The sequence below is a fragment of the Dryobates pubescens genome, chromosome 6, assembly GCF_014839835.1.
Source record: "Dryobates pubescens isolate bDryPub1 chromosome 6, bDryPub1.pri, whole genome shotgun sequence".
NCBI classification, from domain to species: Eukaryota; Metazoa; Chordata; class Aves; order Piciformes; family Picidae; genus Dryobates; species Dryobates pubescens.
The window spans coordinates 3,685,048-3,711,856 of NC_071617.1; the positions used below are offsets into that span (position 1 = coordinate 3,685,048).

Below are 26,809 nucleotides of genomic sequence, written 5' to 3' on the forward strand. Positions count from 1 at the left end.
AAAAGTATTTTCAGACTTTCTCAAAAGTTTGCATTTGAGGGAAAAGCTGCATCTGACTCCATTCAGAAACTGCATTAACATGTTTTCAAGACTTTCAAGATTGCATGTTTTTCTCTAAGTATTTTGAAATATTAGACATGCAGTCCTATGGCTAACCTGAACTGCTGCTTCATCCACTTGTAACAAACACACTGCTCTCTTGTCACTGTCCTTTGCCTCTTATTTTGTGGCTCCATATGAGGAGTTGAAGTTACTTTATTATTTTATTTTTTTAGAGGTGGTTCTATATCTTCCTGATGTCTGCTTATGTCTTCTCCTAGTTTCATGGTTCCATAATCTCCTTTTCTGTACTGATTTCTAGTCTTGGATGTGCTGCCATGTAGCTGTTCAGAGGCACAGCTCCTATTGTGTGCCTATGTAACAGCCTGTGGCTGTTTTAGGTCTTTGCTGTCTTGTCAGGTTTTGAATGTGCTTTCTTTAAAAGTAGTCATTCAGCAGATTAAGCCAAAAAGAGGCTCTGAGTATGTGCTTCTGGTTAAACTTTGCCATGAGTAGAAAGATCAGTTACAAATCATAACAATGCACAGGTGGATGTACCCTTTAGTGTACTTTTTTAATCTGTTGATGTCATAACAAGCTGACACATTTGGAAATGCTTGCCCTCAGTCCAAAAGTAATCTCTGAGCTTTTTTCCTTCTGTTGTTATTACTAAGAATAGTTGAATGAAAACTGTATTTCAGGGGTGTCATGAAGATTAGGGAAGCTCCCAGGACATAGTGATACTCATTTAGTTGTCAACATCTAACCAGTCTGCTTTTGACACACAGGAACTTCTTCAGGATGGAGAGCTACACGTCTTGCCTCTGTTGGATTCTTGGAATCATCTGACATAGCCTGACCCTCATCCACGTTCTTTCTGATAAGGCATTTACATTCTGCAGGAGAGGTTTTCTCCATATAGTACACATTCAACCCTGAACAGCTAAGCTGCACACCAGAAATGTAAGTTTGATGTGTGTTGATGACAATTAAGGTCAAATTTATGCAGAAAATGTGGTTTTGTCTGTGGTTTTTCTAGTTTGTTTTGGTTTGTGGAGGAGTTGTTGTTGTTGTGTATGGGATGTTTTGTTTGGGTATTTTTTTGTGTAGGGTGTTTTGTTGTTTTGTTGTCTGGTTTTGATCTACGTTTGGCAAGCTTTCACTGCAAAAAGAATAATGAACCTTTGATGGTGAGGAAAATGTAGATGTGCTTTTTACAAAGAAAATCCACCTGGGAGTTTTTAACAACTGCAGTTCTTATGCTAGATAATACAATTATTAAACATGAGGTAAATTTCTTTTTGCCTTCTTGGTGCTTCAGGTTCTGGAGATGCTGATTGCACCCATATTTAGAGAGAATGGGTACAATCACAGGATGTGAGGGGTTGGAAGGGACCCAAAGAGATCATTGAGGCCAACCTCCTTGCCAGAGCAGACCATACAATCTAGCTCAGCTCGCAGAGGCACGCATCCAGACAGGCCTTGAAAGTCTCCAGAGAAGGAGACTCCACAGCCTCTCTGGGGAGCCTGTTCCAGTGCTCTGTGACCCTTACAGTAATGAAGTTCCCCTTTGTGTTGAGGTGGAACCTCCTGTGATGCAGCTTCCATCCATTGCCCCTTGTCCTATGCCAGGGAGCAAGTGAGCAGAGCCTGTCAGTCCAAGGATAGCTCCTTAATGATATTCTTTCATAAAGAGGAGCTTTGGTAGTGATCTTTTAGATGGTGCTTTTGCCAGACTAAATCTTGGAGTTAACACCAAACCCCCTGCTTTGAACCTACTGAACCAACACTTCTATAGAGACAAGTGTAGATTCTTGGTGGGCTATCTCTAGTGTAAGAAGAAAGTTAGATATGTGTACTTATGCTCTGTAAGCATGCCAATCTTTCTGGTTTACACTCAGGAAAGCTGGGAGTCTGCTGCTTTTAGAGAAATGCAAACTAGGGATGATTAACACTTGAAAAAATTACTTGACACTCTTGCAAGTGGTGCAGGTTTGTTTTTTTAGGTAGTGGAATTAGAAGTGGATGAATTTACTTTATCCCATTTAATTATCTCCATTAGTAATTAATCTAAACCAGATGTAATCTCTCTGGGGCTTCTAGCAAATTTGCATTGACCTGTTTATCCCTGAAGAAAAAAATACCAACGATTCACTGTAAAAACAAACTTAGTCTTTATTTGAAGCTATTTAATCTGTGCAGGGTGTGTTACATTCCCTGTTTCTGGGCCTATCTTCACAATAATCAGGAAGTTGGGTTCCCTGGGTATGTGCTTAATTCCCCATAGGTTGGGAGAACATTGATGAATGCAGGAACAGCTGTGTTCCATGAAATTGTAGAGGTTTTGTTGTGGGCAGAAAGGAGAAAAATCAGGTTTTCTTCAGTTTAGTTTAGCACTCTTGCTCTGCTCAGACTGCATAGATTCATAGCTGTATTCATGTTGGCATTTTAAAGCAATAAGGGTGTCTCCTGAAGGAAGGGGATTATCAGGATGGGATAAGTTTGTGCTGAACAGGATGTAGAAGTTGTTTTTGCTTGTGGTGCACAGGTTTGGTTAACTGAAGTAGGAAGTAACCACATCTGCAATAGATGGCCAGAAGTGTGTACATAGTCAGGAACATGGAAACTTGTGTTAATGACTTTTAGAATATTAATAGAATGTTGTGATGGGAAGAGTATTTTGGATGAGAAGGTGGCTGAAATGTGCAAGTTTTGTGAAAGGGGGGTGGAAATTGCCTTTTTTCTCATGTGCTTGCCTCTGCTGAGTGTTTGTGTGTTCTTCCACTAGCTCTGCTGGCAAAAAGCTCCAAGCTTTTTGTGTATCCCCAGCAGATATTTTATCACAACAGTGTTTTTTAGCATTTATTGGTCGGTGGAGCTCTTGTCTTTTAATTGTTTGGCAATTATCATTTCAGTATAGTTTAATTTGTTGTGTTCTTGCTAGTCTGAGATCTGAAAGTCAGACACTTAGTGTACCACTGTTATGAAATATTAATTGAGATTTGAGAGTGAGGGGCATTAAACTACCTGCATTCATTCAGTTGTGTTAGCAACTGCAAACCTAGATTTAAATGACCAGATTAATGAATGATTGTCAACACTTGCATGTGGCATTTAATACCTAAGCTAGCTAGGAAAGACTTAAAGTCTAAAGTCTTCCAAAATGCCACATTTGGTGATACTCATTTCTGTGGTACTCATTAACTTTGTTTACATTTTTTTCTTGTATTCTTTCTTCTTTCCATGTACTCTCACATACCTGTATGCACTCTGCCCTGATTTGTACTTGGATATGAACTTGTAAGCCCTTACCTAGCTCTTTAGAAAGAATCCTATCTCTTCTGATAGAAATCTCTAAGAAGAAATCCTTTTGGATAGGCAGGTGGTGGAATTTTGCAACAGCAAAAGTTAATGGGAACTAGGACAAGGAACTGTTTCAAAATGGTTGGTTTAGAATCCCAGTGATGTAAGTTTCAATTAAGGGCTGCTTTAGAGAAGGATACTGTTGAAACATAACATGAATAATATTTTTAGATCACATTTCACTTTCTGATTGTACATGTATTATGCTAAATAAAAATCATGACCTTCTCAGAGAGGAGGCAATGCTAAAAGACGCGTTGTAAGTGTCTTTTATGTCTTGAGACTTAGCATTTCTGTTGTAAGTTGTGTCTGTGATGGAGAAAAAACAGTATCATTAAAACTTCAAGTTTATAGTACCAAGTTTTCTTCCAGTATGAAAAATGTTTAAGGGAGCTAGACATAGCTAGGGTAGTCTAACCCAGCCTTGGAGGTGTCATCAAAGGAAATGCTCTCCTTCCTGCCTTTCTGTTCTTATGTCTATATGGTGACATAATTGAGAGAGCAGGAAAAAAACCCCCAAGGAATAAGCTAAAAGCTCTGCCTCTATTTTGTGTTGGAATTTATCCTTGAGCCATGTCACCATGAAGTCTGACAAATGCTTGTTCCACTGCTGTTTATTCAAGTGGGTGGCAGGAGTGTATGGCTAGGGGGAGGACTACCTTTTGGCCATCCTTATCTAGGGACGCGAGATGTACTTTAATACAGTAGACTCATAACTATTGAGGCAACATATCCCACCCCTCATTTTATTTAAACACTGAATGTACTTGATTGGAAAGGGCTACTGTGAACCATGGACTAGTATTTGGACAGACCTGACTGATTCCTTTGCTCCTTTAAGCTGACTTCTGCTAGGAAGTTCACTTCTTTGACAGCATTGACCAAGGCTAACAGAATATTTTTGCTGCATAAATTGGTTGAGTTTTGAGCTGCAAAATGAGAGGGTTTGCCAGGGTAATTCCCTAATTGGGATGGTCTACTACTGGGTTCTTAGCTTCACTGGATTTTAACCTTTTGTCTGCAGATGGAGGAGGAAGACCTAAGTGAAAGAGGATTGCCACAAATTGCTTCAATCATGAACAGAGTTCGAGACTTGAGAAACAAATACAGAAATGAAGACAATGTGACAGATGAGCTTAACTGTACTAAAATCTCAGCTGATACAACAGGTATGTTTTCATTGGAGTTCTCACTTATGCAACAGATCTTAATCTAGGTTGAGTGAAAGATCCTTGAATTGAAAGAATTTAAGGTTTAGCATTTCTTCAGTGTTAATGGCCTTGTTCTTCAATCGGCTGTGTTTCATTGTGTTGCAAATAAATAAATCCCTCTTCGTGAAAGCTTGTAAAGTATTTCATTCTGTCCATGATTGCTGCAGCTTTAATCAATCTCCTTTTGTGTGGTGGTGGTGTTTTCTTCTGTCAGATAACTCTGGAACTGTTAATCAAATAATAATGACAACAAATAATCCAGAAGATTGGCTGCATTTTTTGCTCAAGCTGGAGAAAAAGGGTATTCCTCAGATGGGTGTTAGCCTACTGGACAGACTGATTGGGCGTTACAGTCAAGCAGTGACTGCGTTACCTGCGGAGAAGCATAGTCAGGATGAGAACTACGCTCGCATCCTTGTGAGATTCGCTGAGTTGAAAGCGTAAGTACAGATTATCGGTTCAAGAACTCGTCCTTGAGAATGCTGTGTTGGGAGGATGATAAAACCAGCCTGGTGTTGTTTGTGCTTTCTGCAGCAAATTGTCATTTTTAAGGGTGGATGTTTTTGTATTGGCTTCTTGAATCTTTGAGCACCTTTGGTCAGTTCAGTTTTTGTGTGGCCAGCAGGAGCAAGGAAGTCATTGTGCCCCTGTACTCAGCGCTGGTTAGGCCACACCTTGAGTCCTGTGCCCAGTTCTGGGCCCCTCGGTTTAGAAAAGATGTTGAGTTGCTGGAATGTGTCCAGAGACGGGCAGCATAGCTGGTGAGGGGTTTGGAGCACAGCCCTGTGAGGAGAGGCTGAGGGAGCTGGGATTGCTTAGCCTGGAGAAGAGGAGGCTCAGGGGAGACCTCTTTGCACTCTACAACTACCTGAAAGGAGGTTGTAGCCAGGTAGGGGCTGGTCACTTCTCCCAGGCAACCAGCACCAGAACAAGAGGACAGAGTCTGAAGCTGCGCCAGGGGAGGTTTAGGCTGGATGTTAGGAAGAAGTTCTTCATAGAAAGAGAGATTGGCCATTGGAATGTGCTGCCCAGGGAGGTGGAGTCACCATCACTGCAGGTGTTTAAAAAGAGCCTGGATGAGGCACTTGGTGCCATGGTTTAGTTGATTAGATGGTGTTGGGTGATAGGTTTGACTTGATTTTGAAGGTCTTTTCCAACCTGGTGAATTCTGTAAAGTTAGGATTAATTTCCATGGGGATTTGCATTGCTGATTTGGCTGTGAGGTAGAGAGAGTGATATTAGCTAATCCATCTAGTCTAACCATAGTAGTCTACCTTTGTCCAGTCTGCTTTTTTCCCTTATTAGGAAAGACTTATTCCAGCTACATTAAATCAGCTGCCTTAGAGCAGGAAGCATCACTCAGAACATTCTGTACTTTGGTAATTTGGAAATTAGGGTGCTTTTTGGTGGCTTATTGTTTTATTCAGTCCAAATTTGAGCAGTGTGGTTGTTCAGATGTTTTCAGACGTAATATGAAACAGTTATGATCATTTGTTATTTTTTTTTTAAAGGAGTTCTTTTGTCACATGAAACATCATTGCAGCAAGAGCTGTAAGAGAATCATAGAACTGTTAGGGTTGGAAGGGACCTCAAGGATCATTCAGTTCCAACCCCCCTGCCATGGGCAGGGACATCTCGCACTACAACAGATTGCTTGCAGCCACATCCAGCCTGGCCTTACAAACCTCCGGAGATGAGGATTCTGCCACCTCCCTGGGTGCAGTGTATCAATCCTTGGAATTAAGGATGTAGTCTTCAGTGAATATAGCTAGTCTCTTTCCATTTCTTGTATGTCCTCCTGTTCAGCTTTTTGGCTTGATCTTGCAGTAAGATGCCATCTGCTTGTCTGTACTATCGTTTGCATGGATCTTGCTGCATCTGTGTTTACTAAGAGCATACAATGGAAATAATCTGTTGAATCTACTGTTGAGAAACAAGCAGGAGTGAATAATTACCTGCTGTCAGTCCTTAGTATCTTGAAGTGGTAAGTTGTTCTTGTGAGAAAAGCCTATCTTCCAGAAAGACCTCTTGTTTTTAAAGACACTGAGAAACGAACTACTTTTTCAAGGGCTAGTTGGCACCCAGCACCAGAACAGGGGGATGCAGTCTTGGGCTGTGCTGGGGGAGGTTTGGGCTGGAGGTGAGGAGAAAGTTCTTCCCAGAAGGAGAGATTGGCAGCTGGGATGTGCTGCCTGGGGAGGTGGTGGAGTCAACATCCCTGGAGGTGTTTAGGAAGAGACTGGCTGGGGCCGTTGGTGCCATGGTTTGGTTGATCAGATGGTGCTGGGTGATAGGTTGGACTCGATGATCGTGGAGGTCTTTTCCAACCTGGTTGATTCTCTAGTCTGTATTTCCTCTGAACAAAGTGTAACATAAGCTTTCAGCTCATACTTTCTGCTGTTGCAATTGAAACAGTAATTTACATAAGTGCCATGATATCACCTTTGATTGGGGGGTGGGGTGAGGGAAAGGTGCTCTTCAGCAGAGTTCAGCTTGCTGTTCTCTTAAATGTTCCACCAAACAGGAAAACAAGTTGGGGCATCACAAACTTCAGAAGCAGTGACAAGGGCTTGAAAGTTTAGGGTCTGTTGGCATCAATGCTGTCTTCAGATCAAAGCTGGATAATTCCATTCTTGGCACTGGACCCCATGTTCTCTAGCTGCAGCCTGACTATGCAAAACACTTTTAATTATCATGGTAGTGAGGGTGGTTGAAGAACCCTTGAATGTACACTGAAACAGGCACAGGTGACCAGTCAGCTGCATCTGGGATTGATTATCCCTGTTGCACATTAGCCATGCTAGGCCTGCTTTCATGTTATGATTCTGGCTGTGGGACAGTGCCACCAAGTGTGTGGCACTTGGTGCCTGTTATTAACATTGGGTCGTGGTTTGAGTATTGCTATCCAAGTCATTGCTGCTTTCCACAGGAAGTTTAACATGCTTGTTGAAAGTTCCAGGCTACAGCTCGATTTCTGTTACTGTCACCTTGCCTGCAGATGCCTTAATCTGTGCCTGTCCCATTGCTTTGGATGATCAGAGCTGAATTTATTCCACTTGCTGGAGTCCAGCAACATGCTTAAGCCCTGTTTCTCATTTTTAATTCCATGGAATTTTACTGAAAATACTTTCTTTGGCTTTCAGTGTTGTGCTTTTCTGTTCTTGTATTTTCAAGCCTCTGTCATGCATTTTTTCACTGTCCTCACTTCTAAGTACTACTCTACTGACCTGTTGAGCCAGGGTTGAATTTTTGGAAGCAATTCCTGTATTTCTTGATTGAGATTTTCAGTAATAAAAATGTAAAACATTTAATATTAAAAAGGGGGGAGATTTGGGCCTTTTCTATCCTGACTGTTTTCTGAGGCTGCAGAATATTTGAATGTTGGTATACTGTGTGCAAGCATCTCAGCTGTTCTACCTAGCAACCTCTGGTTGAAAGTAAAACAGGGATTAAAATTTAGCAGAAGTGAAGAAACTAGAATGTGAAGCATCTTGTCTGGACTTTGTGGCACATCTGTACATTTGGGAAGCATAGAATATTAGCTATTGCTGTTAATGTGTCTGCAGAAAATGGATTTCAATCTGCCTTGTGCTCCCAAATATAACTGTCAAGACTGTTGCCTCAAAATATGAGTAAAAGGAAATGATTTCCCTGTGTCTTGTAAAAACTCCATGTTCCTATGGAACCCTTAATAGAGGTAGCTGTTGGATAGATGCTCTTGTGGTCCAGTTTTCTGTAGGTATGGTATTACAGGTGTGCTACCAGAAACAACTCTGCAGTGACCTGTGTCCCTGTTAAGGGATTCTGACAATTTGGATACAGTTGCAGAAGCTTTGATGTAAAAAAAAACCTTGAACTTAAGTGGAATTTTGGAGTTCAGTGCTGCTTTAATGGGTGGGAAATTCGGTGACCACATGGCTGCAGGATGTAACTCATAATGTATATACTATTTCTTCTCACTTGACTAATATGTTCACTTCTAGGCTTGGTGTTTTCAAAGCAATGTCCTCCTTGTCTCTCCTGCCTTGTAGCCTGCTTAGTTCAGTTCTCCCTCCACCCCCTCCCATAATGCATCTAGAAGAATGATTTTGCTCTGGATAGTGCCAGCATGTAGCTGGAAGGGCTGTGTGTGTTCAGTGCAAGTTAGTGGGTGTTATGAGTGAAAATATATATATATATATATGGAGGAATACTATTAACAGTGACAAAGAAGGAGTCCTTGATCTTTGCTTCAGACTTAAGCACACTCTGGCTTTTGGAAAGGGTCAGATTGATATCTTTTAATTGGCATTTTAAGACTCTACAGCTAAAGATGGGTTGCTTTGGGAGAATTACCTGAAGCCATCATCTGGCATATGGAACTTCATCCTTGTTACTCAGGCTCTTCACTTTGTGTAACTACTGATATGCTGTCTTTACAGTCTTCAAGATCCAGAGGAGGCACGGGACCAGTTTCATCTGGCCAGACTGAACTGCAAGAACTTTGCTTTTGTGCATGTGGCTTTTGCACAGTTTGAGCTGTCACAAGGTGTGTAAAATCAAAAATGCCAATCAGACAATCATAAAACCCAAACAAACCCAAGCTTGTTTGGTATTGCTGTTCTGTGGTGTTCTATGTTTTGTTGTTTTGAACTTCTGTTACATAATTTGCAAAGAAACAGATTCTTCTAATACCTATCAGTGTTTTGTTGGTGGTTTTAATTGAAATGTAATGAGATGTGGATATTGAGACACTTGAACGTGTCCAGAGAAGGGCAATGAGGTTGGTGAGGTCTGGAGCACAGCCCTGTGAGGAGAGGCTGAGGGAGCTGGGACTGCTTAGTCTGGAGAAGAGGAGGCTCAGGGGAGACCTCCTTGCTCTCTACAACTCCCTGAAGGGAGGTCATAGCCAGGTGGGGGTTGGTCTCTTCTCCCAGGCAAGCAGCACCAGAAGAAGAGGACACAGTCTCAAGCTGCACCAGGGGAAGTTTAAACTGGAGGTGAGGAGAAAGTTCTTCACAGAAAGAGTTGTTTGCCATTGGAATGTGTTGCTCAGGGAAGTGGTGGAGTCTCCATCCCTGCAGGTGTTCAAGAGGGGATTGGATGTGGCACTTGGTGCCATGGCTTAGTTAGTCATGAGCTGATTAGATGGTATTGGGTGATAGGTTGGACTTGATGATCTTTGAGGTCTTTTCCAACCTTATTGATTCTGTGCTTTTTTTAATCCAAATGTATTCACAGTTCTTAAGAGGCTTTTCCTTTTCAGAAATAACTCTCAACCAAGATGAAAATTGTCAGTGCTTTTCTGTTGTCTCTTTTTAGGCTTAGATCTTTTAGTGGGAGACATGAGTAAGGCTCTCACTGTGTTGAAAAAATATTGCTCAAATTTGGATGATAATTTCTCTGTCTATATTTCCAGCTTGCAGAAGAAATTCTGACTTCTTCCGAACAGCAACTATAGATGCATCTAAATCTATCATAAATGTGCAATTTGGTGCCATTAGATTTTTTATTTTTCCTGTTACTCAGGTTGTTAAGCAACTGGATTTTAATTGATTTTTCTCTTTCCTGTTGAATGGTCATGTTCAGACAATGGTGATGGTTCATCACAGGATGTCAGGGGTTGGAAGGGACCCAAAGACATTATCAAGTCCAACTCCCCTGCCAGAGCAGGACCATACAATCTAGCTCAGGTCAACAGAGGAACACATCCAGATAGGCCTTGGAAGTCTCCAGAGAAGGAGACTCCACAACGTCTCTGGGCAGCCTGTTCCAGTGCTCTGTGACCCTTACAGGAAAGAAGTTCCCCCTTGTGTTGAGGTGGAACCTCCCCAACTCCCTCAGTCTGTCCTCATAACAGAGGAGCTCCAGCCCTCTGATGATCCTTGTGGCACTTCTCTGGACACCTTCCAGCACCTCCAGATCCTTCTTGCAATAGGGGCTCTGGAACTGGACACAGTACTCCAGGTGGGGGTCTTACCACCTGTTTATCTCCTCCCTTTAACAGCTTGCTCTGTCCACAAAGAAAAGCATGTTCCATTAAAGTTGTCATCTTTGAATAGAAGCAGCCAGGGCAGATATATTTTTCATAACCTTGTGGTTTCTTCTTCATGGTTTTCATCAGTACAGTGCAAGCTGGTGTGTACTACTTAATAGGAGAAAATCTCTTCAAAATGTAACCACAAGTAATCCAAGGTGATTAAACTGTCTGTTCTACACTCTGGACTCTGAATACATCTCACTAGACAGTCTTCTTTTCATTTACTTGTGGTTTTATCTATAAGTAACCATACCAGTGGAAAATACTTTCAGCCAAGTACTTTTTTGGACTGTGTTTTAGGATGCAGTTTAAATGTGCAAAGCATGTCCCATGAAGCAGAGCCACTGTATTACAATCAGTCAGCAAATAATCATTTTGCCTTCCACTTAGGTTTTCCAGGGCTTTTTTTCCTAATAAATTGATTTGTAATGGAGAAGGAAAGACTGAAAATCCCCCCCCCCCCCCGAGAAATACATGCATGTAAAATGAATGCTGGATGCTGGATATTCACAGGACAGGAATAAGCAATCTGCATATTTGTGACTTGAAATTCCAGTTTCTCTGTTTCAGTGACTTATCTGACTGGTCTTGTTTTAATATGTACTTGTGGTGCTGAACTTTTAAACAATAGCAGAAAGGAACTAACAATTTTAGTGAGCACTGCATGCTGGTTTAAAAAAGATTATAAAACAGTAGTACTGCAATAAGAAAGATATTGTCCAATAGATGTAGTAAGCAAAGCCTCTTGTGTAATTTGAAGTGTAGAAATGTTACTACTGGTTACCAATCACTTGTGAGTTTAATTACCCTGTAGCTATGGGATGTGTTCATGCAACAGTATCTCTTTGACAGCAAATAGTCAACCTAAAATCACATCCTAATCCCAAAGGAATAAGCTTGTTTATCTCCAGTGTGCTATCTGATTTGTATCTGTTCTCCTTGAGATGGACTATTTGACATTGGGCAATGTTGTCCCTGCCTGGGTGCCTCAAAGAGCATTAATGTAACATGTGAGTATTGGCACTTTGAATGCTGCTCCTCTTTCACTTGAGTGCCCACCTGAGGCCAGAGGGAAAGGAGGAGGGCAACACCTTGCTACCTCCTCATCCCAATGGTTTCAGCAGTGCTTTGGCCCACCTGGCAGTTTCTTCTGGATTCATCTTGATTTCCCTTTCCACTGAGAAGTAAACTAATTCTACATTCATTTCCCTATGTTGAGCAAAATAACGAGCTAAATCTTATGTCAGTCCCACAATTAGGGCTGGGAAACTGATACTGATTTCCTTTATAAATATTCACAACCTGAAAACAGAAGGACACAAAGGTGCCATTCTGTTTGGATTTTATTTAAATGCTGAATACAGCTTCATTGAAATAGGCCAGGTGAGGAGCTGTGTGTTTGTGTGGCTTGGGTGGTGTGCTTGAAGCAAGATTTACTGCCTGGTGCTCGGAACTCATGACCATAAATCTCTGCTTTTGGCTATGTAATGTGCCTAGGTGTACCATTCAAGCTTTGTGTGTGATGAAGTGGACTCTTTTGAAACTCACAGATACTTCTGGCTTTACTTCTGTGCCTTGGTTCTTCATCTCTTAAGTGCGGGGGAACAAAGTCATTCCTTGCCTGTTAAGGGAATGGAGAGGCTTATTTTTCCCATAGGTGTTTTGGTCTCATGTCACTCAATGAGGTATATAATAGAATTGTTAGGGTTGGAAGGGACCTCAAGGATCAGCCAGTTCCAACTCCCCTGCCATAGGCAGGGACACCTCACACTACATCATCCACAGCCACATCCAGCCTGGCCTTCAAAACTCCAGGGATGAGGTTTCCACCACCTCCCTGGGCAACCTGTTCCAGTGTCTCACCACTCTCATGGGGAAGAACTTCTTCCTAACATCCAATCTGAATCTACCCATTTCTAGCTTTGTTCCATTCCCCCTAGTCCTATCACTCCCTGTACCTTAAAAAGTCCCTCCCCAGCTTTCTTGTAGCCCACTTCAGATACCGGAAGGCCACAATTAGGCCTCCTCAGAGCCTTCTCTTCTGCAGTCTGAACAGCCCCAACTCCCTCAGTCTGTCCTCCCAGGAGAGCAGCTCCAGCCCTCTGCTCATCCTCATGGCCCTTCTCTGGTCATGTTCCAGCACCTCCAGATCCTTCCTGTAACAGGGGCTCCAGAACTGGACACAGTACTCCAGGTGGAGTCTCACCAGAGTGGAGTAGAGGGGGAGAAATCCCTCCTTTGACCTGCTAGCTATGCTTCTCTTTCATTTTGAGTAGCATGTGTTGTTCAAGTCATGTGTGGTTAATGATAGAATGGTGTTTAAGATAGAATGCTGCTTTAAGCATTCTTAAAGAAATAGAAATCTATCTACTTGCTAAAGATTTGGAAGAAAGTATTTGATTGTGGTTAAACCCCAAGTCATAACAGATGGTGCAAAATTGATTTTAAATGGAATAGCCCACCTTTTCTTTTTGTGTTTTGCTTCAGTTTCCAACATAACCAATTTAATGTTCTTATAGGGTGCTTAAGTATAAGTTCTTAATACATACACCTCACTCTTTTCCCCCACCCCTAGTCTGGACTTCAGGTGACAGTGACACTTCAGTTCCCCCTGGAGATTTGAGTGCTAGTGCTTATCAAACAGCATATTGCATAAGAAATGAGTATATATATGCATGTGGTACTTGTAAGAACAAAGTGCTCTACATTTTGCTGCTTTGAAATGAGGACAAAGGGCACTTGAGATGTCAAGGTTGTTAACAGCTCTAGCAGTGCATTGTTTTGCCCTGATGCTCTCTGAACCAAAGAAAATATGCTGGCTGCAGTACACTTCTTTTTCTTTGACTCTTAAGATTATTAGTTTTTGTACTAGCTCTGTGTACATGCTTATATCTGTAAATTGATGGCTTGTAATGTTTTTGTTAGACCACCCCCTCTTCCCCCCAGTTCTTTTCAGTCTCTGTTTCTGGCACTTAAAAGTGTAAAACTGTAACAAACAGCATCTCTCCTTTTCACTCCTCTTTCACTTCAATGTAGGACTATTTAATTGAAGTAGTGATGTTTGATTTAACAGCTGCTTTTTACCTTTGATTTCTATTAAGTGCATTTAAAGATATTTTATAATGCATACATAATGAAGCTTGTACCTGGTCAGATAGAAATGGAAGTCCATGAAGGTGGTCTTTCCTTCCTGAAACTACCAAAAAAAGCCCAACCCTGGCTTCTAGTTTGTGGGTTTTCCCTACAGTTGTTGTAATAACTGAAGAAACACTGAGAATGCATTTCTGAGTTACAGTATCACAGTATCACCAAGGTTGGAAGAGACCTCAAAGATAGTCCAGCCTGTCACCACAGACCTCATGACTAGTTCAGAAAGCATATTTTGTGACTTGGTGTTCAACCTCTTGTGAAGAATTGACTCGCCTGATTCATTTGGCACTCGTTCCAGGCACTGTGTGAAGTGGTTATCTGAGGGGGAAAAGCACACAGTCTCAAGCTGCACCAGGGGAGGTTTAGGCTGGATATTAGGAAGAAGTTCTTCATAGAAAGAGAGATTGGCCATTGGGATGTGCTGCTCAGGGAGGTGGTGGAGTCACCATCACTGCAGGTGTTTAGGAAGAGCCTGGATGAGGCACTTGGTGCCATGGTTTAGTTGATTAGATGGTGTTGGATGATAGGTTGGACTTGATGATTTCAAAGGTCTTTTCCAACCTGGTTAATTCTATTCTATTCTAAGTGCCTCGTGAGCAGTAGCTTCATCTTCAGAGAACGTTGCAAAGTGGACAAAAGACAGAATGAATGCAATCACATCTTAAGAAACCCAAAAAAGACCACATTGCCCTGGTATAATTGTTTTTTATTTCCTTGATTTCTTAAGTCTGTTTTCCTTGCTGTTTAGGAAATGCAAAGAAGTGTAAGCAGCTCCTTCAGAAAGCTGTGGAGTGCTCTGCTGTTCCCCTGGTAATGTTGGAAACTGCCCTACAAAACTTCCATTTGCATAAAAAGCAGTTGCTTTCAGATGAAGAGAAAGAGAACTTAGCAGGTAATTGCAATTCCTTACAATGTTGACTGAGTTTACTCAGGTTGTGATCCTAGACTTAAAAAACAAAACCATCTTCTAATGTTTGTCTCTTGCAAACACAAACTCAATTTGCTATTGTCTAAACCAGTCATCTTTTAAAGTGTCACTTCTTAGGGGAGAATTTTTCCCTTTTGAAACAAAGACCATCTGCAGTAGTATCTGAATAATTCTAACTCATTTACCTACAGTGCCAAGTACCCAAGAGTCTGGACTTCAGAGCACAATTGGAAGTCACAGAAGCATAAAGAATGATTCTGGTGAAAATTCCTCTAGTCTTAACAGACATCTGTTTGGGTAATGGCTTCATTTCTTCTTTAATTTTCCAAACACATCTTTTTCCATCCAGCCAAAGCACAAATTACAGTGTTGTGTTTTGTTTTTCTGGCCTTCAGGGAGGAGAAGTCACAGGAACTTGATGCTCTAGTGAATAACCACAATCCATTAAGACCACTAAACAAAACTAGCCAGGTAGAACATCCATCATTTTGCTTCAGAACTGTGAACTCTTCCTTCTGCTTTGCACATCTGATAACTGTCAATTTGCTCTTAGGCCTGCCCCTTTGGGAGGGTTCCTGTTCAACTAGTAAGTGATGATGAGGAGGAGGAGGATGTGAAACCAACGGATTTCCCACTTACAGCTAGTGTCATGAAGAGGTATGGTTGTTTGGTTAGTGGAACTGTCAGGTCTTAATGTTAAAATTCATGGGCAAATAGTCACCATAGTTGCAAAAAGTATTGCAATAACCAGCTTCCTATCTCAGGCTCTTTGTGAGAGAGCATGCAGAGATCAATCTCTTGCTCTGGCTAATCAGTCAACTCAAAAGAAATGGAGACTAAAGCTCCCGGAAATGTATTCAAAGAAACTTTACCTTATTTGTATTGCAGTTTCTAACATTAGACAGTCTTGTAACTTCAAGCAGATTTTTATAGCCTCATTTTTAACATAATCAGCATGGTAGTGATTATATAAAGGAAGTGATGACAGAATCACAGAATGTTGGGGGCTGGAAGGGACCTCGAAAGCTCATCCAGTCCAACCCCCCTGCCAGAGCAGGATCACCTAGAGCAGATCACATAGCAGTGCATCCAGGTGGGGTTTGAATACCTCCAGAGAGGGAGACTCCACAATCCCCCTGGGCAGCCTGTTCCTATGTTCTGTCACCCTTGCAGGAAAAAAATTTATTATGTTTCCATGGAACTTCCTATGCCACAACTTCCACCACTGCCCCTTGTGCTGGCATTGGGCATCACCCAGCAGAGCCTGGCTCCAGCTTCTTGGCACTCAACCTGCACACATTTATAAACATGAATGAGGTCACCCCTTAGTCTTCTCTTCTCCAGGCTAAAGAGCCCCAGCTCCCTCAGTCTCTCCTCATAAGGGAGATGTTTCATTCCCCTAAGGATTTTTGTGTCTCTGGACTGTTTCAAGCAGTTCCCTCAGGTCCTTCTTCAAGTGAGGGACCCAGAACTGGACACAATATTCTAATTGTGTCCTCACCAGACCAGAGTAGAGAAGCATTACACTCATTTTATTACAAATAACTTCAGCAGTGGGAAAATCTGTCAAGTAAAACAGCACTTTGCTACCTGTAGCCTAACTGAAGCAAAACTAAACAGAGGAGAAAGCTTTCCCTCCCCCCAAGTCTGTTATGCTAACTTTTGTCTCCCTTCTTACTGCTCTGATTAAATTCATGCAGAAATGGGAACTTGGTAATTTTAAAATGAAATTAGTAAGCACAGAGTACTTAGCTTCTTCAGCTGCTTTTATATATGGTTGAAACTTGTAGCCAAAAGTCTTCAAAATACCTTTTTTCATTGGGTTCACAAAAGGCAATCACAGGAGGTCAGGGATTGGAAGGGACCCACAGAGATCACAGAGTCCACCTCCCCCTGCCGGAGCAGGATCATACAGTCTAGCTCAGGTCACACAGGAACACATCCAGACAGGCCTTGAAAGTCTCCATCACTACATGATGTTGGCATGTGATGTAATTAATGTTGTTATTTTAACAGGCAAATATCCAGATCCAAAGGTACAGCCTTCACTGCACGTTTTCCACCCTCAGAACCAAAATCTTGTGGGGGTGAATCATATGACCTGCGAGACTTACAGGTAACTTAAATCATTTTAACACCCTATGAAGAGAGGCTGAGGGAGCTGGGGTTGCTTAGCCTGGAGAAGAGGAGGCTCAGGGGAGACCTTCTTTCTCTCTACAACTACCTGAAGGGAGGCTGTAGCCAGATGGGGGTTGGTCTCTTCTCCCACGCACCCAGCACCAGAACAAGAGGACAGAGTCTCAAGCTGCACCAGGGGAAATTTAGGCTGGAGGTGAGGAGGAAGTTGTTCCCAGAAAGAGTAATTGGCCATTGGAATGTGCTGCCCAGGGAGGTGGTGGAGTCACCATCCCTGGAGGTGTTCAAAACAAGGATTGGACGTGGCACTTGAAGACCTTTTTAGTTAGTCATGAAGTGTTGGGTGATAGGTTGGACTTGATGATCTTTGAGGTCTCCTCCAACCTTGGTGATTCTGTGATCATCAAGTCCAACCCTTCACCACAGACCATCTCTGGGGTCTTTTCCAACCTTATTGATTCTATGATAAGGAACTCTGCCTGGCTGTCTGTCAGAAAGGGAAATAACCCTTTCTTGTTTCCATGAAAGAAGTAATTGTGACTTAGACATTACTTGTGGATGTTCACATTTGAAAATTGTTATGTGTACTCAGGCATTAGGAAAGAGCTTTCTCTGACCCATGCATCTGATGGGGAAAATGGAGTAGGTGTTAACCTTTCAAGTGATTCATGAAGCAGGAATAAACAGATTTCATCTGGACTGCACGAGCCCTTTCAGTTTAGTCATGAGTTTTATGATGGGAAGTACTCTGTTCAATGAAGTCCGTTTAACTGAGCTCATTAAGCACTTTATGGAAGTGCCAGTTAGGACTTTTTGATAGAGATGAATTTCAAGCTGTGCCTTGCATGTTCATGTCCTGTATCTTCATTCCCCTCAAAAGAAAATTCAAGACTAGATAGCATTTAGGTATTTGCTATAGTAACTGTGGGATGGAAACTCAGTGATGGATTTAACAACAGTATCAGTAGAATAGAATAGAGTTAAGCAGGTCGGAAAAGACCTCTGAGATCATCAAGTCCAACCTATCACCCAACATCTCCAGTGATGGTGACTCCACCACCTCCCTGGGCAGCACATTCCAATGGCCAATCTCTCTTGCTGGGAAGAACTTGTTCCTAACATCCAGCCTAAACCTCCCCTGGCACAGCTTGAGACTGTGTCCTCTTGTTCTGGTGCTACCTGCCTGGGAGAAGAGACCAGCCCCCACCTGGCTACAACCTCCCTTCAGGGAGCTGTAGATAGCAAGAAGGTCTCCCCTGAGCTTCCTCTTCTCCAGGCTAAGCAACCCCAGCTCCCTCAGCCTCTCCTCACAGGGCTGTGCTCCAGACCCCTCCCCACCTTTGTTGCCCTTAAGTAGTACTCGTCCAGGTACCCGCCACTGTTTTCTGAAGCACATTCACTTTGTGTTGCATCAGTCCTTAATTATCATAAGGAAATGTCTTTTGGCCACTGTACTTGAGATCTTTGCAATTGTTTTTTTAAGAGGCCTTTTCTTTTCTTTAGTCCTTAGGAGAAAAAAATTCTTCACATTTGCAGGTACCAGATGAGAACAGCTCAGAAACAGGTACCAATTCAACTTTAACTCTCAAAGGCAAAATGGATACAAGTCTTGTGATGAAAAGAGAAGGTAAGTGCTAATATGTAGTGTTTCAGTCATTTGAAATAGAGTAAGCATGGAATGTTTACTGGTCTGGTTTTTTTTTTTAATTAACTGCTAAATAGAATATTTTTCAAAAAAATGGGAAAAGTTGATCTGTTTGCAACTGAGAAGCATTTAGGCCTCTCTGCATCAAGAGAACATCAGGTTGAGGGATGTGATTCTTCCCTTCTGCTCCACTCTGCTGAGACCCCAGTTCTGGAGCCTCTATTCCAGGAAGGATCTGGAGGTGCTGGAAGGTGTCCAGAGAAGGGCCACGAGGATGAGCAGAGGGCTGGAGCTCCGCTCCTAGGAGGACAGACTGAGGGAGTTGGGTTTGCTCAGTGTGGAGGAGAGAAGGCTCTGAGGAGACTTCCTTGTGGCCTTCCAGTATCTGAGGGGGGCTACAAGAAAGCTGGGGAGGGACTTTTGAGGCTGTCAAGGAATGATAGGACTGGGGGGGATGGAGCAAAACTAGAAATGGGTAGATTCAGATTGGATGTTAGGAAGAAGTTGTTCCCCATGAGGGTGGTGAGAGCCTGGCACAGGTTGCCCAGGGAGGTGGTGGAAGCCTCATCCCTGGAGGTGTTTGCAGCTAGGCTGGATGTGGCTGTGAGCAACCTGCTGTAGTGTGAGGTGTCCCTGCCCATGGCAGCGGGGTTGGAACTGTCTGATCCTTGAGGTCCCTTCCAACCCTGACAATTCTGTGATTCTGTGTGTGTTGAGATGCTATCAGTACTGAATGAATCCTGATGATTGCATTAATGCCTTTTAATGCCTGGTTCCACTAAATCAACTCTGTTTAGTCTGATACAGAAAATGATGTAAATTTCTGTTAACTGTGGGATGAAACTGCTTGAAGTGCCAAATACTGAATCTTTCTAATCATCAGGTTGTTTTTCTTTCCAGAAAATAAAGTCCTGCCTCAGGAGCCAAAGGTACCAGAGCCAAGGAGCCTGGAAAATCAACTGCAACAATTTAGTTCTAGTGAAAGCTGTAGAAAGCAGTTGGAACAGATGAAACTCAACTCTGTCAGTGCCAGGAAAAAATGGCCAGGTCAAGAAGTGACACAGAAGAGCTGCTATCGAGAGGTAAAGTAACAGGAGCATGCACTGCTTTTCCAGCTGCTGCAACCTTTCCATGTGGAAAAACATATTACTATGTTCTTAATTGTGGCTCCCTGTCTGAAATAGAATAGAATAGAATACATAGAATAAACCAGGTTGGAAGAGACCTTCAAGATCACCGCGTCCAACCCATCAACCAATCCAACACCACCCAAACAACTAACCCATGGCACCAAGCACCCCATCAAGCCTCCTCCTGAAAACCTCCAGTGATGGTGACTCCACCACCTCCCCAGGCAGCCCATTCCAATGTGCAATCACTCTCTCTGTATAGAACTTTTTCCTAACATCTAGCCTGAACCTCCCCTGGCGCAGCCTGAGACTGTGTCCTCTTGTTCTGGTACTGGCTGCCTGGGAGAAGAGACCAACATCCGTCTCTCTACAACCTCCCTTCAGGTAGTTGTAGAGAGTAATAAGGTCACCCCTGAGTCTCCTCCAGGCTAAGCAACCCCAGCTCCCTCAGCCTCTCCTCGTAGGGCTTGTGTTCCAAACCCCTCACCAACTTTGTTGCTCTTCTCTGGACTCGTTCCAGCAAGTCAACCTCCTTCCTAAACTGAGGGGCCCAGAACTGGACCCAGGACTCGAGGTGTGGCCTAACCAGTGCAGTGTACAGGGGCAGAATGACCTCCCTGCTCCTGCTGGCCACACTGTTCCTGATGCAGGCCAGGATGCCATTGGCCCTCTTAGCTGCCTGGGCACACTGCAGGCTCATGTTCAGTCTACTGTCGACCAGCACCCCCAGGTCCCTCTCAGCCTGACTGCTCTCCAGCCACTCTGACCCCAGCTTGTAACTCTGCATGGGGTTGTTGTGGCCAATGTGCAGAACCCGGCACTTGGATGTGTTAAATCTCATGCCCTTGGACTCTGCCCATCTGCCCAGCCTGTCGAGGTCCCTCTGCAGAGCCTCTCTACCCTCCAGCAGATCAACTCCTGCCCCCAGCTTGGTGTCGTCAGCAAATTTACTGATGATGGACTCGATGCCCTCGTAATAGTTGTGCTTTATCCTCTGTAGGTAAAACAGTCAAGCCTTGAACAATCTGGTCATCCTGTTTCCAAGGAATTATCACCACCTGATGCTGTTTCTAGGAGAAGTGATCCACCATATGTCGCTGGAACACCAAGCACCACAAATGATGACTATATGGACTGGTAAGCCACTTCCTTGTCTGCACACTGGTGCTAGTCAGTGCCTTGAAAGACTTTAGCATCCTTTAACAGGGTCCCTTAAGTATAGAATAGAATAACCAGGTTGGAAAAGACCTTCAAGATCATCAAGTCCAACCTATCACCCCATAGCATCTAATCAACTAAACCATGGCATGAAGTGCCTCATCCAGGCTCTTAAACATTTCCAGTGATGGTGACTTCACCACCTCCCTGGGCAGCACATTCCAATGGTCTCTTTCTGGGAAGAATTTCTTTCTAGCATCCAGGATTAACCTGCCCTGGTGTAGCTTGAGACTGTGTCCTCTTGTTCTGGTGCTGGTTGCTTGGGAGAAGAGACCAACCCCCACCTGGCTACCACCTCCCTTCAGGGAGTTGGAGACAGCACTAAGGTCTCCCCTGAGCCTCCCCTTCTCCAGGCTAAGCAACCCCAGCTCCCCCAGCCTCTCCTCCCAGGGCTGTGCTCCAAACCCCTCCCCAGCTTTGTTGCCCTTCTCTGGACACCTTCCAGCATCTCAACATCTTTCCTAAACTGAGGAGCCCAGAACTGGACACAGGTCTGAAGGTGTGACGTAACCAGTGCTGAGTACAGGGCAGAATGACTTCCCTGCTCCTGCTGGCCACACTATTCCTGATGCAGGCCAGGATGCCATTGGCCCTCTTGTGTTTCTGGTCAGATAACAAACAAAACTTCTGGGTGATTCCAACACTTGCTGTCAGCTGCCTGACTTTAAGATTTAGATTGCATTTAGGGAACTCCTCAGCTTTAGTCAACTTTTCAGCACACTATCAAACCAAGAGTAAATTACAGCATTTCCCTCCTTTCTCTGATTCCTGCTCTACACTGCTTTCTTTGGATGTCTTGCTTTTTGTGGCTGACAGGATGGCTCAGTTTAGTTCTCTTAGTCTGGTTCCCATGATGCATCTGCGGGCTTTCATTAAAAGTGCCAGGTCCTGCATCTGGGTTTGGGCAATCCCAAGCATTTGTATAGGCTGGGCAGGGACTGACCTGAGAGCGGCCCTGAAGAAAAGGACCTGGTAGTGCTGGTGGATGAGAGGCTCAACATGAGCCAGCAGTGTGCACTTGCAGCCCAGGATCTGGTTGGCTTTCTGGGCTGCAGCAAGAGAAGTGTGGCCAGCAGGTTGCCAGCGGTGATTTTCTCCCTCTACTCAGCTCTGGTGAGACCCCACCTGGAGTACTGTGTCCAGTTCTGAAGTGTAATTGAAGTGATCTTAATTACTGAATTTGGCAGAGGCTTGAGCTTTTGCTATTCAATGAAGCTTAACTTTCAGGAAGCACTGAAGATTTCAACTTTGCTGCTAGAACAATCTTAAAAACAATACAACTAACTGCTGATACTGTTCACACCTCTTTTTTTACTTCACAGTTTCAGAACACCAGTTGTAAAGAACAAATTTCTACCAGGTCAGATGTCTGCTTCTTACAGCCAGCTCCCCTATTTCCTACCACATACTCCAGCAACTGGATTTCAAAATCCAGCTGGTTTGCAGGTAATGATCTTAAGCTGTCTTCTGCCATTTTTCAGTGCATGTTTTTTTCACTGGAGACTACTTCAGTTTAAATATCTGCATGTGTGTGTGTATTTTTAATCTTGAGTTGCTCTTTGTCCTTCTGCATGAGTAATGAGACTAAGCCATAAGGCTACATTCCCAAAATCCCTGTTTCTTTGTGTGAATAGCTGAATTTCAGTAAAATAAGCCAGCTCTCCAAAAATCAAGTTCTCAAATCATGAAGCCTTTGTGGGAAATCTAAGCCTTTTCAGACTCTACTTTGTGACAGTAACAAGAGATAGTCACTGTCCTTTCCAGCTATGCTTTTATGCTGGTACTACCTACTACAATGGAGTCCCCATGAAGAAGGCTGTGTTTAAAAACTGCAAGAAGCTGAGGGAGGTAAAAGAGTGAAGAATTATTCCCTCTCTTTGTTAGATGGGTGGGATTCTCCCCCAGCTGCAGGTTTAAGCTTCATAACAGAGGATTCTTGTTTAAAACTTCTGGCTGTTCTACAGTTTATAGCAGGCTGTAAAAGCTTCACAGCACTGAGGTCTGCTAGCTAGTAGTTAGGCCTCAGTAGGTGAGATGAATACAGCTCTAAGCTAGTTGCATGCTGTGACTCAATGTGTTTTAGGTGATCTGGTTTTCAGGGCAATCCCAAGCATGGATATAGGCTGGACAGGGACTGGCTTGAGAGCAGCCCTGAAGAAAAGGACTTGGTTCTGGGGGAGGAGAAGCTCAACAGGAGCCAGCAGTGAGCACTTGCAGCACAGAAAGCCAACCAGAGCCTGGGCTGCATCAAGAGAAGTGTGGCCAGCAGGGTGAGGGAGGTGATTCTCCCTCACTACTCCACTCTGGTGAGACCCCACCTGGAGTACTGTGTCCAGTTCTGGAGCTCCTGTTACAGGAAGGATCTGGAGATGCTGGAATGTGTCCAGAGAGCCCACTGATCATCTTCATGGCTCTCCTCTGGACCTGCTCCAACAGTTTGATGTTCTTGTTTTGGGGGCAGCAGAACTGGATGCAGTATTCCAGGTAGAGGGTGAGAATTGCCTCTCAATCTGCTGCCCACACTCCCTCTGCTGCAGCCCAGGAGATGGCTTGGCCTCCTGGACTGCAGGCACACATTGCTGACTCCTGTTGAGTTCTTCATCAACTCAGTAGGGCACTACCAAGTTCTGCTGCATCTATGCTAATAGCTATTTTCTTTTCTGTCTACACCCAGGTTCCAGCTCCTATCTCTTCACATGAATGCCTTACTATCAAAGGAAGAGTTTATACAATATTAAAGCAAATAGGTAGTGGAGGCTCAAGTAAGGTAAGAAGGTATTTTATCTTTTTCAGTGTTATTCATTCATACAGTGGCAGTTGTACTGGAAAGTTACATGTTTAGGTCATCTAATGAGTACCTAACATATATATATATAGAATCAACCAGGTTGGAAAAGACCTCAGAGATCATCAAGTCCAACCTATTACCTAATACCTAACACCACCTGACAACTAAACCATGGCTCCAAGTGCCACATCCAATCCCTTTTTGAACACCTCCAGTGAGGGTGACTCCACCACCTCCCTGGGCAGCACATTCCAATGGCCAATCTCTCTTGCTGGGAAGAACTTGCTCCTCACCTCCAGCCTAAACTTCCCCTGGCACAGCTTGAGACTGTGTCCTCTTGTTTTGGTGCTGGTTGCCTGGGGGAAGAGACCAACTCCCTCCTGGCTACAGCTCCCCTTCAGGTAGTTGAGGTCTCCCCTGAGCCTCCTCTTCTCCAGGCTAAACAATCCCAGCTTCCCCAGCCTCTCCTTGTCGGGCTTGTGTTCAAGGCCTCTCCCCAGCCTCGTTGCCCTTCTCTGGACACCTTCAAGTCTCTCAATGTCCTTCATCATGTGTCTATGGTGATTTGAAGGACCATAGTAAACCAGTACTAGGACTGACTGAAGTTACTCACTGATACAATATTGCAGGTGTTTCAGGTCCTGAATGAAAAGAAGCAGCTGTATGCCATCAAATATGTGAACTTGGAGGAAGCTGATCCACGGACTGTGGAGAGCTACAAGAATGAAATTGCTCATTTGAGTAAGCTGCAGCAGCACAGTGACAAGATCATTCGCCTTTATGCCTAGTGAGTCAACTCAGATACAACCAAGACCTCTTCATCTAAAAACTTGCCTGAAACTTTAACAAGCATTTCTGTATTTCTTTGCAGTGAAATCACTGACCAGCATATCTACATGGTAATGGAGTGTGGCAATATTGACCTCAATAGCTGGCTCAAAAAGAAGAAAACCATTGATCCCCTGGAAAGGAAGAGCTACTGGAAAAACATGCTGGAAGCTGTTCACACAATCCACGAATATGGTGCTGTTAAATGATTCTAGGTGTCTGTACAGGTGGTGGGGCAGAGGCAGTATCAGTGTTTGCATTTTGGAAGTGGTATTTCTCTTAGTTGTAAGCCTAGTCACCTTCAAAGGTGAGTGGGCTTGGATCATTCAAAGGGATCTCTGAGTACCTCTGCTATGAGGACAGACTGAGGGGTTTGGGGCTGCTCAGTCTGGAGAAGAGAAGGCTCCAAGGAGAACTAATTGTGGCCCTCCAGTATCTGAAGAGGGCTACAAGAAGGCTGGGGAGGGACTTCTCAGGATGTCAGGTAGTGACAGGACTAGGGGCAATGGAATCAAGCTGGAGGTGGGGAGATTCAGGCTGGATGTGAGGAGGAAGTTCTTCATGAGAGTGGTGAAGCCCTGGAATGGGTTGTTTGGGGAGGTGGTTGGGGTGCCCTCCCTGGAGATGTTTAAGCCCAGGCTGGATGAGGCTCTGGCCAGCCTGATGTAGTGTGGGGTGTCCCTGCCCATGGCAGGGGGGTTGGAACTAGATGATCCTTGTGGTCCCTTCCAACCCTAACAATTCTATGATTCTGTGTGTGTGTTGAGATGCTATTAGTACTGAATGAATCCTGCTGATTGCATTAATGCCTTTTAATGCCTGATTCCACTAAATGAACTCTGATCATTTATTCTGATGCGGAAAATGATGTAAATTTCTGTTAACTGTGGGATAAATCTGCCAGAAACTGCTTGAAGTGCCAAATACCAAGTGTTCCTAATCATCAGTTCTGTGATTCTATGAAGTGTCAGCATTGTGTGAGGCTTCCTAGCTCCTTGGCATTATTCTCTATTTCTTCTGCTATACATTGTATACTCTCAATACTGCTTGTTCCCCATTGCACTCACACTTTCACAGAATCCCAGAATGTTAGGGGCTGGAAGGGACTTCAAAGGCTCATCCAGTCCAACTGCCCTACCAGAGCAGGATCACCTAGAGCAGACCACGTAGGAACACATCCAGATGGGTCTTGAGTACCTCCAGAGAGGGCCAGCCACTCATGCTCTCCAGCAAAGCTTTTACATGAGTGACAGCTTTTACCCAGCTCTATAGTTTAGTCAATGTGGTGTTTCAGCTTCTTCTCACAGTTCTTCAGGCCTTCCTTCCATCTTTATTGAATCCTATTTTTGGTGGTGCCCAATGACAGCACCAGGGGCAATGGGTGGCAGTTGAGACATAGGAAGTTTCATGTAAATAATGAGGAAAAATCTTTTCCTTGTGAGGGTGACAGAGCACTGGAACAGGCTGCCCAGGGAGGTTGTGGAGTCTCCCTCTCTGGAGATACTCAAAGCTTGCCTGGATGTGTTGCTGTGTAATCTGGTGTAGGTGATCCTGCTCTGGCAGGGGGGGTGGACTGGATGATCTTCTGAGGTCCCTTCTAGCCCCTGAACCACATACAAACCACCTTTAAACACAGCCAGGCTCAAGGACTCAACCACCTCCCTGGGCAGCACATTCCAATCCCTGACCACTCTTGCTGTGGAAACATTTTTCCTGATGTTCAGACTAAACCTACCCTGTTGCAGTTTCAGGCTCTTCCCTCTTGTTCTGAAACTACTTGCCTTTGAGAAGAGACCAGCACCAACCTCTCCACAATATCTTTTCAGGTGGTTGTAGAGAGTGATGAGGTCTCTCCTCAGCCGCCTCCTTTTCAAACTAAACAGCCTCAGCTCCCTCAGTTGCTCCTCATCAGATTTATTCTCCAGGCCCTTCCTCAGCTTTGTTGCCTGCCTCTGCACTGGCTCCAGCACCTCCACATCTCTCTGAGCAACAGCAATGGAAAGTGAGCAATACAAAAAACTGATAGTAGGAACTTGGGTTGACTTCAAACTCTTCTTTTACAGGCATCATCCACAGTGACCTGAAACCAGCAAACTTTCTGATAGTGGATGGAATGTTAAAGCTAATTGACTTTGGCATTGCAAACCAAATGCAGCCAGATGTTACAAGCATCATTATGGATTCTCAGGTGAAACACTTGTGGAACATCCATATAGACTTCCTGCAAGTGCTGTAGTACTTGCTGAATATGTTGATTAATGTAGTAACTGCAGTGACTACTGAAATGTGAAGCTGAATGGTTTTATGTATAGGTAAATATTCATGAGCTTTTATTGAATGGGATTGCAGCAGCC

The 26,809-nt window shown here is 43.8% G+C and overlaps 1 protein-coding gene across 1 annotated transcript in view; it reads left to right on the forward strand.

Annotated features, from left to right (window-relative positions):
- Positions 1 to 914: 914 nt before the first annotated feature.
- The window catches only part of TTK (TTK protein kinase), a 32,170-nt gene continuing 6,275 nt past the window's right edge, over positions 915 to 26,809 (forward strand). The window contains exons 1-17 of the mRNA XM_009907424.2: positions 915 to 1,002; positions 4,427 to 4,571; positions 4,828 to 5,053; positions 9,035 to 9,141; positions 14,531 to 14,674; positions 14,902 to 15,007; positions 15,106 to 15,181; positions 15,264 to 15,367; positions 16,727 to 16,826; positions 18,350 to 18,473; positions 19,392 to 19,573; positions 20,622 to 20,758; positions 22,162 to 22,285; positions 23,514 to 23,606; positions 24,257 to 24,414; positions 24,499 to 24,650; positions 26,519 to 26,643. Of these exons, the coding sequence (XP_009905726.2) occupies positions 4,427 to 4,571; positions 4,828 to 5,053; positions 9,035 to 9,141; positions 14,531 to 14,674; positions 14,902 to 15,007; positions 15,106 to 15,181; positions 15,264 to 15,367; positions 16,727 to 16,826; positions 18,350 to 18,473; positions 19,392 to 19,573; positions 20,622 to 20,758; positions 22,162 to 22,285; positions 23,514 to 23,606; positions 24,257 to 24,414; positions 24,499 to 24,650; positions 26,519 to 26,643 (2,103 nt within the window). The 5' untranslated portion in view covers positions 915 to 1,002. The remainder of the gene's footprint in view (positions 1,003 to 4,426; positions 4,572 to 4,827; positions 5,054 to 9,034; positions 9,142 to 14,530; positions 14,675 to 14,901; positions 15,008 to 15,105; positions 15,182 to 15,263; positions 15,368 to 16,726; positions 16,827 to 18,349; positions 18,474 to 19,391; positions 19,574 to 20,621; positions 20,759 to 22,161; positions 22,286 to 23,513; positions 23,607 to 24,256; positions 24,415 to 24,498; positions 24,651 to 26,518; positions 26,644 to 26,809) is intronic.